Source organism: Saccopteryx leptura, chromosome 13, assembly GCF_036850995.1.
Source record: "Saccopteryx leptura isolate mSacLep1 chromosome 13, mSacLep1_pri_phased_curated, whole genome shotgun sequence".
NCBI lineage: Eukaryota > Metazoa > Chordata > Mammalia > Chiroptera > Emballonuridae > Saccopteryx > Saccopteryx leptura.
In genome coordinates, this window is record NC_089515.1 from 48,722,170 (window position 1) to 48,734,767 (window position 12,598).

At 56.9% G+C, this 12,598-nt stretch overlaps 1 protein-coding gene across 2 annotated transcripts in view; it reads left to right on the forward strand.

The window, feature by feature from the left end:
* The window catches only part of SLCO3A1 (solute carrier organic anion transporter family member 3A1), a 309,333-nt gene that overhangs the window by 265,850 nt on the left and 30,885 nt on the right, over positions 1–12,598 (forward strand). For both annotated transcript variants that reach the window (XM_066354829.1, XM_066354830.1), the window contains exons 5-6: positions 614–778; positions 9,983–10,181. In XM_066354829.1, the coding sequence (XP_066210926.1) occupies positions 614–778; positions 9,983–10,181 (364 nt within the window). The remainder of the gene's footprint in view (positions 1–613; positions 779–9,982; positions 10,182–12,598) is intronic.

Here is a 12,598-nt window from a genome sequence, read left to right on the forward strand (position 1 = left end):
AGGGAGGGGGCGGCCTTGTCCAGGGAGGTGGCCGTGATGTAGCGACAGGGAGGGACTGAATATTTTTATAACTATATAGGGAGGGCCCTAGAATTTCATTTCTTTCTGGAAACTGCTGAAGATTAACTATATTCTTTAACACACATATATACAGTTATAAATATTAATCACAGATGTATATATATGTATATACACTTTTAGATATGTTGGTAGCACATAGTTATACATTTCTAATTTATAATATATAATTAAGTTATATTTTCCTTTTTGAGAAACAAACCCCAGACTCCTTTTTTTGGGGGGGAGGGGGGAGGGAATGGAAATAAGTTGTGATTGCTTATAAAATATTTTAGTGTTTCCAGGAAAATGCAGTAAAAGGCATGTTATCATCTCTCCTGTTTTAGTAGCTGTCAGCTTCTCTGGGAAATACCAGCATATATTTGGAAGCCAGAGTTTTCCCGGTGACGGGTGACTTCCAGGTGAAGGACCGGGTGACTCCGGATGCTCTTGACGGGTGACACGGAGGCAGGCAGGCAGACGTGTGACAGGAAGGGGCCGTGGGAGCACAGTGTGTGTGACCTTGGCGCTCTGCTTCTCTCTCTCTCCCCCGCAGTGATCCCCAAGGTCACCAAGCACCTGCTCTCCAACCCCGTGTTCACCTGCATCATCCTGGCCGCCTGCATGGAGATCGCGGTGGTAGCCGGCTTTGCCGCCTTCCTGGGGAAGTACCTGGAGCAGCAGTTCAACCTCACCACGTCTTCTGCCAACCAGCTGCTCGGTGAGTGTGCGCGGCCGTCCCCCGGGGAGGGTGCAGGGGAGGCCTTCGCGCTTGTAACAAACACGACGGGAATGCGGGAGGCCACTCCCCGCAGCAGCGGCCCGTGCACGTGGTCCCCGCGCGGCCGGGTTTCAGAACGTATGTCGGGGTAAGACCAGCCCACCTCCGGTGATCGTGCCACGTGCCTCAGAGCAAAGACCTGAAACACCAAACGTGTGCAGGCAGCCTTGGGACAGGCCGGGGAGTGGGGAGACTGGTGTGAACTGGGGAACTGGGGGGCAGATGTGGTGAAGGAAAGGGAAATCGAGGCGGGCCTGGAGAGGTCAGCGGGCTTTGGTAAAAAGCAAGGGTTTTCCGGGCAGCGTGAACCCCGTGGCGGCGAGTACAGAACTAGGAGGTTGCACGCTCCCTTTCCGTCCACGTGCCTGTGGAGGACGTGACTAATGGATCGCGACACCCCTTCCTCAAGCTCACGGTCCCACCATCCTTACCCACAGTAGACAACAGGCATCGGCTCCCAGTTATTTGTAGTGGCCATGCCAACGAGAGCCACCTTTCCCTCGTGAGAACCGGTGTTACCGATGCGAGCGAGGAAATGGGTCCCCCAGTTGTAACAGGGAGGGAGGCATTAGGGGCAAGCCCGAGATTTCTGGCTGGAAACAACAGAGAAGAAGCAGGTCGCAGAGAAAGATGACGAGTCCGACTCAGCGCTGCCGAGTGTGCGGTGCTGCGGTGTGTCTGCGCTCAGTGGAGAACTCGAGCAGTTTGGCGTCGGTGACGGAGGTCTGGTTGCATCAGTGTGCAGGTGGTCCTGAGGATGGGGCGGGGCTTACCTCGGGAAGGAAGGGGTGAGCACCAGCTGGGAGGAAACAGAGGCAGCTAGAGAAGTTGAAGCAGCACTCAAGAGAAACCCCTGCGTCACAGGAGTCCGGGGGGAGACGACTCAGGGCACAGAGTGGTCGGCAGGGTGGGCGCACAAGCAGTGGGAGCTCCTGCGCCCCCCTCAGCTTCAACCACCAGGCCTCCCTCAGCCTGAGTCAGGGACGTGTCCGTGGAGTGGCACAGGGCGCCCTGTACCTGTGTCAGGGACGTGTCCGTGGAGTGGCACAGGGCACCCTGTACCTGTGTCAGGGACGTGTCCGTGGAGTGGCACAGGGCGCCCTGTACCTGTGTCAGGGACGTGTCCGTGGAGTGGCACAGGGCACCCTGTACCTGTGTCAGGGACGTGTCCGTGGAGTGGCACAGGGCACCCTCAGCCTGAGTCAGGGACGAGTCCGTGGAGTGGCACAGGGCACCCTGTACCTGAGTCATGGACGTGTTAGTGGAGTGGTACTGGGCACCCTGGACCTGTGTCAGGCACGTGTCCGTGGAGTGGCACAGGGCACCCTCAGCCTGTGTCAGGGACGAGTCCGTGGAGTGGTACAGGGCACCGTGTACCTGTGTCGGGGACGTGTCCGTGGAGTGGCACAGGGCACCCTGTACCTGTGTCAGGGACGTGTCCGTGGAGTGGCACAGGGCACCCTCAGCCTGAGTCAGGGACAAGTCCGTGGAGTGGCACAGGGCACCCTGTACCTGAGTCATGGACATGTTAGTGGAGTGGTACTGGGCACCCTGGACCTGTGTCAGGCACGTGTCCGTGGAGTGGCACAGGGCACCCTCAGCCTGTGTCAGGGACGAGTCCGTGGAGTGGTACAGGGCACCGTGTACCTGTGTCGGGGACGTGTCCGTGGAGTGGTACAGGGCACCCTGCACCTGTGTCGGGGACATGTCCGTGGAGTGGCACAGGGCACCCTGTACCTGTGTCAGGGACGAGTCCGTGGAGTGGCACAGGGCGCCCTCAGCTTGTGTCAGGGACGTGTCCGTGGAGTGGCACAGGGCACCCTGTACCTGTGTCAGGGATGTGTCCGTGGAGTGGCACAGGGCACCCTCAGCCTGTGTCAGGGACGTGTCCGTGGAGTGGCACAGGGCACCCTGTACCTGTGTCAGGGATGTGTCCGTGGAGTGGCACAGGGCACCCTGTACCTGTGTCAGGGACGTGTCCGTGGAGTGGCACAGGGCACCCTCAGCCTGTGTCAGGGACGTGTCCGTGGAGTGGCACAGGGCACCCTGTACCTGTGTCAGGGACATGTCCGTGGAGTGGCACAGGGCGCCCTGTACCTGTGTCAGGGACGTGTCCGTGGAGTGGCACAGGGCACCCTGTACCTGTGTCAGGGACGTGTCCGTGGAGTGGCACAGGGCACCCTCAGCCTGTGTCAGGGACGTGTCCGTGGAGTGGCACAGGGCACCCTGTACCTGTGTCAGGGACGAGTCCGTGGAGTGGCACAGGCCACCCTGTACCTGTGTCAGGGACGTGTCCGTGGAGTGGCACAGGGCACCCTGTACCTGTGTCAGGGACGTGTCCGTGGAGTGGCACAGGGCACCCTGTACCTGTGTCAGGGACGTGTCCGTGGAGTGGCACAGGGCACCCTCAGCCTGTGTCAGGGACGTGTCCGTGGAGTGGCACAGGGCACCCTCAGCCTGTGTCAGGGACGTGTCCGTGGAGTGGCACAGGGCACCCTGTACCTGTGTCAGGGACGAGTCCGTGGAGTGGCACAGGCCACCCTGTACCTGTGTCAGGGACGTGTCCGTGGAGTGGCACAGGGCACCCTCAGCCTGTGTCAGGGACGTGTCCGTGGAGTGGCACAGGGCACCCTGTACCTGTGTCAGGGACGTGTCCGTGGAGTGGCACAGGGCACCCTGTACCTGTGTCAGGGACGTGTCCGTGGAGTGGCACAGGGCACCCTGTACCTGTGTCAGGGACGTGTCCGTGGAGTGGCACAGGGCGCCCTGTACCTGTGTCAGGGACGTGTCCGTGGAGTGGCACAGGGCACCCTGTACCTGTGTCAGGGACGTGTCCGTGGAGTGGCACAGGGCACCCTGTACCTGTGTCAGGGACGAGTCCGTGGAGTGGCACAGGCCACCCTGTACCTGTGTCAGGGACGTGTCCGTGGAGTGGCACAGGGCACCCTCAGCCTGTGTCAGGGACGTGTCCGTGGAGTGGCACAGGCCACCCTGTACCTGTGTCAGGGACGAGTCCGTGGAGTGGCACAGGGCACCCTGTACCTGTGTCAGGGACGTGTCCGTGGAGTGGTACTGGACACCCTGTACCTGTGTCAGGGACGTGTCCGTGGAGTGGCACAGGGCACCCTCAGCCTGTGTCAGGGACGTGTCCGTGGAGTGGCACAGGGCACCCTCAGCCTGAGTCAGGGACATGTCCGTGGAGTGGTACTGGACACCCTGTACCTGTGTCAGGGATGTGTCCGTGGAGTGGCACAGGGCGCCCTGTACCTGTGTCAGGGACGTGTCCGTGGAGTGGTACAGGGCACCCTCAGCCTGTGTCAGGGACGTGTCCGTGGAGTGGTACAGGGCACCCTCAGCCTGTGTCAGGGACGTGTCCGTGGAGTGGTCCAGGGCACCCTGTACCTGTGTCAGGGACGTGTCCGTGGAGTGGTACAGGGCACCCTCAGCCTGTGTCAGGGACGTGTCCGTGGAGTGGTACAGGGCACCCTCAGCCTGTGTCAGGGACGTGTCCGTGGAGTGGTACAGGGCGCCCTGTACCCGGGTCAGGGACGTGTCTGTGGAGTGGTAGCAGGGTGCCCTGCACGATGGTATGGAGAGCAGTCCACCAGAGGGAAGGAATGGGCAGTGACCTCAGGACACTCACCCGGTGCTTCGCAGCAGAGGGAGGAGGGAGGCCCCTCCGTGGGGGTTACGGAGTCAGGGGAGAGGAGCTTGGTGCTGTTGCTAGGGAGCAGTTCTGTTGCAGCAGGAAAGACTCGATCAAGCAGGTTTCCAAGCAGAGGGAAAGCGCAGACAGAGGTGATCTGCTGAGAGGAGAGGGCTTGTGAGTGGACAGCCCGACAGAGGGCTTGGCTGACCGGGACACACAGAGAGAGAGACACGTGAGGTGGCCACGGGACCTGCCAGGTCGGCCGGGTGTTTCCGGGAGCCCCAGCCGTGGACTCCTCTTCTCTGTTCAGTGGGAGTCACACACCTGCTGGGAGGAAGGGGCTTCTCCTTTAGCAGTACTTCCTGTTCCTTCACACCCCGACCAGCGGACAGATGCAGGAGAGCTGGCCCTCCTGAGGCATCAGGAAAGCGCATGCTGAGACCGCAGGGCGGGTGCCTCTCCGCCAGCACCCTCCAGACCGACATTGCCAAGTGCTGGTGAGGTTGTGGAGCACCTGGAGTGCCCCTCCATGGCCGGAGCCTGGCAGAGCGGTACACGCAATTTGGAAAACTCCATAAAGCTAAGCATATGCTTATGCTCAGATCGAACCATCCCAACTCCTGGGCACATTCCCAACAGAAATGAGCATTTAGGTCCACTCACTGATAGACACATATGCAACAGTATTCAGAGCAGCTTTGTGCATAATAGCCCCAGCCTGGAAACAGCCCAAATGTCTGTCAGCAGTAGACTGGTAAATAATTTATAAAATGTTCACACACTGGACTGTCACACCATGTGAAGAAGCAAGAACTTTGATGCGTGCCTCGGTGTGGTTGAATTTGACAGTGGGAAGGCGTCAGACACACACACACACACACACACACACACACAAATACATACTTGAGTTGAAAAGAGGGAAAGTGATTTCAAGTGATAGGGGCCAGAATGGTGGTTCCCCTTGGAGAGAAACTTCCTCGTGGGGGTGGGGCTCAAGGAAGCCCCCTGGGCTGCTGGGTATGTTTTAAGCTCAATTTGAGCTGGTGACAGGGGTGCTAAGAAATGCAAAAATCATCGGCTGTTCCCTTAAGCTTTGGCACTTTATAGGACGTAAAAAATTAAAATCCAACCACAATGATGTGGCCAGATCATAGCATGTCTCCCTGGGAGCCACTTGGGTAGAACAAGCCTTTTCTTTCTTTTTTTTTTTTTCTTTCTTATTAGTAACTCTTTCCCATCCGCTACTTTATAAGTATTTCTTCTAAAAGTGATTAGCAAAAGGCGCAGGCAGTCCTCTAATGTCTGCTTGTCAGAGATAGGGCGACTGTATCTCTTTATAATTAAAGTTGTAACTTCTTCATTGCAACTAGTGTTGCTCCGGCTTCGCCTTCCAACGTGCCCGAGGAGTTGATCGCTCACTTCCTGATTTTATTTTGCCACTGTTCCTTAAATTTTGATTACATTTGCACAGTTGCTTGGATGTTGAGGTTGTCTTCAGTTTAAGATCAGATTCCGCAGTTTTCTGTCGACAAACAGATCAATAGTTTTCAGAGCAGAAGGTCTAAAAAGGGGTATTGACTTCTTGTGCTGTTGCTTCCCCAGTGCCCTCTGTCTGTTAGAGCTCCGGGCGGGTGGACCCTGGGCGGGTGCCTCTGTACGAGAGGCAGCCTGGGATGCATCCGTCCCTTGGTCCCTGTGTCCTGCCCCTGGCTTCGCTCCCAGCAGCGTGGACTCCGGGGGTCTGGCTGCAAGGGGGACTGGTAGTGGCCTTTAGGGGACAGATAGGCACTGGGAACAGACACCAAGGTTTGAGCATCAGCGCGGGGCTCTGGGCCACCCAGGAAGTCATCAGCAAATGGGGCAGAATTCAGAAAAGAGCAACCGCGATGATTCTGGGGCGGAATGCATTGATTTATGTGTGAGGATAAAAGGACTCTATCTGCATAGGTTACCAATGTGGACAGAGTTCCAGGAAGGTTCTGAGACCAGCCCGAATGTTAAAGCCTCACATCGGGGCGGGGGGGGGGGGGGGGCGGGATTGAGGACGGCTTGCAGAGAAGGTGCCCAGACCTCCATTGTCATAGTTACCATCCTCGCCAGGCAGCCTCCCACTGTGTCTGTTTGGAAATGAAACAAAGTGTGAGCCTGTGTTCTGTCTCTCTCTCTCTCTCTCCCTCCCTCTTTCTCTCTCTCTCTCTCTCTCTCTCTCTCTCTCTCTCTCCCTCTTTCTTTCTCTCTCTCTCTCTCCCTCCCTCCCTCTTTCTTTCTCTCTCTCTCTCTCTCTCTCTCCCCCTCTTTCTCTCTCTCTCTCTCTCGTTCACGGATGGAACATAGTGTTCATTCACAGAGATTCTGTCTGCTCACCACCTCATCCATCCCCAGAGTCATCTGCAAGGGCCCACCCTGTACTGGGCACCATGCCGAGGTCAATGTAAGAGATGCCCAAACCTGTAAGAATTTTGAAAGTTTACTTGAGCCAAACTGACAGTAATTGCCAGGAAACAAAATCTCCATGGATTGAGAAAACGCTCTGGAAAACAGCGGTTTCACCACTTATTTTATACATCAGAGTCCAAGGGGAAGGCGGGAGGGGCTACACGGTACCCACTGCTGAGAGATCGGGGAGGCGGGAGAAAGCGGAGCGGGGCTCTCTGGACTGGGTAATGAGTGACATGGACAGACACGCCTCCTCTGGACTGGGTAATGAGTGACATGGACAGACACGCCTCCTCTGGACTGGGTAATGAGTGACATGGACAGACACGCCTCCTCTGGACTGGGTAATGACTGACATGTATAGACACACCTCCTCTGGACTGGGTAATGAGTGACATGGACAGACACGCCTCTTTCACATTGGTGGGTACAGGGTAGTTAGCAGTTAATGATTAGCACCATGACAACAATGGGGGGACTGTGGTCTCCGCTCTGGCGCAGTGGTTGTACATTGAAGGATCCTGAAAAAACATAAATGACCCTGACATTCCAAAGGTGTGTCATCCTAGACGGGAAAAGGCAGTAGACGGGCTCAGTGAAGGTAGTTAATTCATCAGGGAAGATACCATCCCAGGACAGGACCACATGTCGTGACCTGTCTGTAGCTGGGAAGTGTTCATTTCAGACCATCCTGTGTGGTCACTCTCCCAGTCTCTGAGTCTGCAAGGCCGCCGTGCAGGCCTCCTGTGTGGTCACTCTCCCAGTCTCTGAGTCTGCAAGGCCGCCGTGCAGGCCTCCTGTGTGGTCACTCTCCCAGTCTCTGAGTCTGCAAGGCCGCCGTGCAGGCCTCCTGTGTGGTCACTCTCCCAGTCTCTGAGTCTGCAAGGCCGCCGTGCAGGCCTCCTGTGTGGTCACTCTCCCAGTCTCTGAGTCTGCAAGGCCGCCGTGCAGGCCTCCTGTGTGGTCACTCTCCCAGTCTCTGAGTCTGCAAGGCCACCATGCAGGCCTCCCTGAGCTTATGAGGGTCAGTCTGCGGCCCTTTTGCTGTCCACACTGGGCACAGGGAACATGGTCGACTGAACGGTTAGGGAGGGGCCCTGTCCTCGAGGAAGCTGCCACTCAGTAGGGAGAAAAGATACAGGAAACAGGAAAACCGAAAATGAGCAGGGCAGCACCCTGGCCGAATGGGTCGGTCGGTTAGAGCATCATCCTGAAACACAGAGGTTGTGGGTTCGATCCCCAGTCAGGGCACATACAGGAACAGATCGATGTTTCTGTCTTTCTGTCTCTCCATTCCTTTCTCTATAATCAGTCAATAAAATTTTTTAAATAAACCAGGCAGCTTCTGAGAGTAGGGGAGCCCAGTGTGGGGTACAGGGACCATTCTGGATGGGGTGATCTGGGTCCCCTGAAGAGCAGAGGAGCCAGCCAAGTAAAGACGTGAGGCAAGAATGTTCAAGAAGAGGAAGGGGAGGCCCTGGCTGGTTGGCTCAGTGGTAGAGCGTCGGCCTGGCATGCAGGAGTCCTGGGTTCGATTCCCGGCCAGGGCACACAGGAGAAGCACCCATCTGCTTCTCTACCCCTCCCCCTCTCCTTCCTCTCTGTCTCTCTCTTCCTCTCCCGCAGCCAAGGCTCCATTGGAGCAAAGTTGGCCCGGGCGCTGAGGATGGCTCTGTGGCCTCTGCCTCAGGCGCTAGAATGGCTCTGGATGCAACAGAGCAACACCCCGGATGGGCAGAGCATTGCCCCTTGGTGGGCATGCCAGGTGGATCTCAGTCGGGTGCATACGGGAGTCTGTCTGACTGCCTTTCCGTTTCTAGCTTCGGAAAAATGCAAAAAAAAAAAAAAAGAAGAAGAAGAGGAAGGGGAACCGCAAAGCCAGGGTGCCCGTTCAGGGAGAGAAAGGGGAGAACTGGGTGTGGTTAGGGTGTCATGTGAGGGGGGGGGCACAGACGGGCCGAGGGGCTAGGTCACCAGGACGTTTCTATACCCAGGGCAGGGGGACCAAGCGAGGTATTCCAAGAGCATCAAAGATGAAAAAAAATTTTTTAAATGTAACTTGTGCTATTTTCTTACCTAGCTCAGCCTCTCTGGTTATCCTTTCCTTACTCTACTATTAACATTAATTTGCATCCGCTTAGCACTTAGCAGCTGGTAGATATAGTTGACTGACCTGGAGGTCTGTTGATTGGCACGGAGGAGGCGGGCTGGGGACTTGGCCACGCACAGCGTGCCCCACAGATAAATGATGCGCACGGTCATTTAAAGCCGAGTTTTAGATGGAGGGGGTCAGACCAGAGCAAACCAAACAGGAGGCTGGGACCCTCTGACCCTCTGGTCCTCCTGAAACCCCAGGATCCTCTGAGAATCAGCAACCACAGGTTTAAGGCCCTGCTGCCTTGCAGATAGCTCAGTTTATAGGAGAGGGGGAAAAAAATGTTTTTATGCCAATTACACACCAACAGCCACAAACTGTATTATTTGTTTGATGCAATGGAATAGTCATGGAGCCAGTTAAACGCTGTCTCCATGGCTGGCGTGTTGTGGAGCCTGTGGTTACACAGCCTCCCGTGAAGCACTCCTTACCTGATTAGAAGAGGGGATGGAAATCCCCCCACGGGCGTCAGTCCATCCCCACAACACGTCAGGTGCACGGAGCAGGGGCGCATTCGCTGCTGCTTGGTGCTTCCTTCCCTGAAATGCGCATGCGTGTCTCGCTCTGTCTGACCCCGCCTTCTGGCTGGCCCCGCCTTCTGGCTGGCCCCGCCTTCTGGCTGACCCCGCCGTCTGGCTGACCCCGCCGTCTGGCTGAACCCCACCAGCTGCGTCTCCGTGCGGGGACCCCGCCTCGCACAATCAGGTGAAGGCACCAAGACTCTAAGGACTGAGTTGTTCCATGTGTGTCTCCCCCGTTTTCTGTGAGCTCCCCCAGGACGGAAGTGAGGGCCCCACCGGGACTTTGGGGCTCTGGGGGGCCGGCCCTCGGCCCTTCAGGAGGACTCCGTCTGCCCGGGTGGCCTGTCTCCCTGCTCACCTCCCGCCCCTCTGCCTCTCTCCAGGGATGACCGCCATCCCCTGTGCCTGTCTGGGCATCTTCCTGGGTGGCCTCCTGGTGAAGAAGCTCAGCCTGTCGGCCCTGGGGGCCATCCGGATGGCCATGCTTGTCAACCTGGTGTCCACGGCTTGCTACGTCTCCTTTCTCTTCCTGGGCTGCGACACGGGCCCCGTGGCTGGGGTTACTGTTCCCTATGGAAACACGTGAGTACCGGGACTGTCCGCTCCTGCCCCGTCTGCCAGCGAGCCAGGACTCGGTCCCCACGGGTTGGTTCATGGAGTCAGCTTTGTCCTGGGGACCACGAGCCGAGAGTGGCTGACACCTCTGCACGTCACTCCCAAGGTCACAGGATCAGTGTGACCCTCCTGGGTGGAGAGGGCATTCCAGTCCCTCACCAGCTCTCTCCCAGGGTGGCTGAGAGACAGGGGAGACGGCCGGACATCATTCCCCAGAGGACTCAGATGACTACTGTGGCCTCTGACTGTAGGAATGATATGAAGATAGAAAATAATAATGAATTTAATTGTAAAGTTCAGTGTTTCATGCGAGACAGAGTAGACTTGGACGGTACTCGGGTTCTCGGAAGCTGTCATCACTCACGTGGTAATTACAGGCTCTGCCCAGGGTTGAAATTGATACGTGTCAGGGGTACAGAGGAAAAAGAGAGAAGGGAGCGAGGAAGGGAAGGAACTTTGTTTTTATGGGACCGCTTTCCTTGTGATGTAGTTATTATCCTTATAAACCCTGTGTAGACAGCTCTGCCTTTTTCTACCTGGGACTCTGAAGCCTCCTTGAGACTCCAGCCCAGAGCATCGAGACTGCAGGATACCAGTTCCTCTCCATGCCAGTCTCTCCTCCAGGCAGGCCACCAGGCCTGCTCCTGCAGTTGAGCCAGAAGATACAGTAGAGCTGGACTTATCTGCTCCTCCTCCAGGGCAGGAAAGAAAAACGGGAGAAGACGGGTAGAGGCAGCTGTCTGTACAGCCGTGCATAATTCATGCACACTGGTGCCCAAGGCGCCATAGGCCCCTCCGTCCCCTTCTCTGCCAACACCGTGGCCTCTTCCGTCTCCACCCAGCACAGTCCCTCCCCCTCAAACACGGCCTTCCAGTTCTCCCATGCCACCAGTGGCAGTATTTGTAGATAAGCACCCCCCACCCCTTCCAGTGCCGGCTCTCAGGAGGTAAACTTACGGCGGCTTAAAGCCCCAGGCCCTGCTGTGACAAAGTGACTGTTCAGTAGAAAAGGACAAAGAAAAGCTCCGGCTCCAGGCGCACTGCCAGCTATGCCCGAGTCAGTAGACTTCCTGTCCCTGCACTGCCATGTATAAGTTGTGCACCTTTGGGCAGGCAGCTTAACCTGGGTGTGCCTCAGTTTCTTCTCTGTAAACTCCGTGGGGTTATACTGAGAATAAGGCAGGTAACACCTGCCGTGCCTTGAATAGCGCTGACGCGTAAATTGTCAGATGTCACCGTCATATTCTCCGCTATGAAGTGCTCCGAGCACCAGGAGCTTAGCTGGGGACAGTGAGGCTGAGGAAGGACACTTTGTCCCCTCACAGCCCGACAAGCCTCCTCCTCTTTGCAGTTTGCTTGCTCTAGGTAACAGTGCCTTTCGCGGTGCAGAAGAAAATTTAAAATATGCTAGTGTTATTTTTCACAGGAAGTTGAATCAATCAAGCAGACAGTAATTATTAAAGCGGGCTAGGCATAGCCGTTTGTTAAGCATCGCAAGGCTTGATGTCTGCTGGGGAGGACTGGAACAGAGGCCAGGACTGACCCAGGGAGGGGAAACGTGAGTGTCCAGCGGTGTAGGCCGGAGTCGCTGGTCCAGTGCAGGCTGTGGTAATCAGGAGAGGCAGCATGGAGGAGGTGGCCCTGAGCAGAGCCCCTGAGGTTGCCATCCCAGAAGGCACATTGGTGCCAACGATAGACAGAGGCTTTTCTCCTCCGGGCAAGCGGGACTCCCACCCGGCCTGGCGCCACGGCACAGGGAGCGGCCGCAGGGCTCTCTGTGGCGACTCTGAGCTGGGTCTTGCAGGACGGCAGGTTAGGTGACTCTGAGCTGGGTCTTGCAGGACGGCAGGTTAGGTGACTCTGAGCTGGGTCTTGCAGGATGGCAGGTTAGGTGACTCTGAGCTGGGTCTTGCAGGATGGCAGGTTAGGTGACTCTGAGCTGGGTCTTGCAGGATGGCAGGTTAGGTGACTCTGAGCTGGGTTTTGCAGGATGGCAGGTTAGGTGACTCTGAGCTGGGTCTTGCAGGATGGCAGGTTAGGTGACTCTGAGCTGGGTCTTGCAGGATGGCAGGTTAGGTGACTCTGAGCTGGGTCTTGCAGGATGGCAGGTTAGGTGACTCTGAGCTGGGTTTTGCAGGATGGCAGGTTAGGTGACTCTGAGCCGGGTCTTGCAGGACGGCAGGTTAGGTGACTCTGAGCCGGGTCTTGCAGGACGGCAGGTTAGGTGACTCTGAGCTGGGTCTTGCAGGATGGCAGGTTAGGTGACTCTGAGCTGGGTCTTGCAGGACGGCAGGTTAGGTGACTCTGAGCCGGGTCTTGCAGGATGGCAGGTTAGGTGACTCTGAGCTGGGTCTTGCAGGACGGCAGGTTAGGTGACTCTGAGC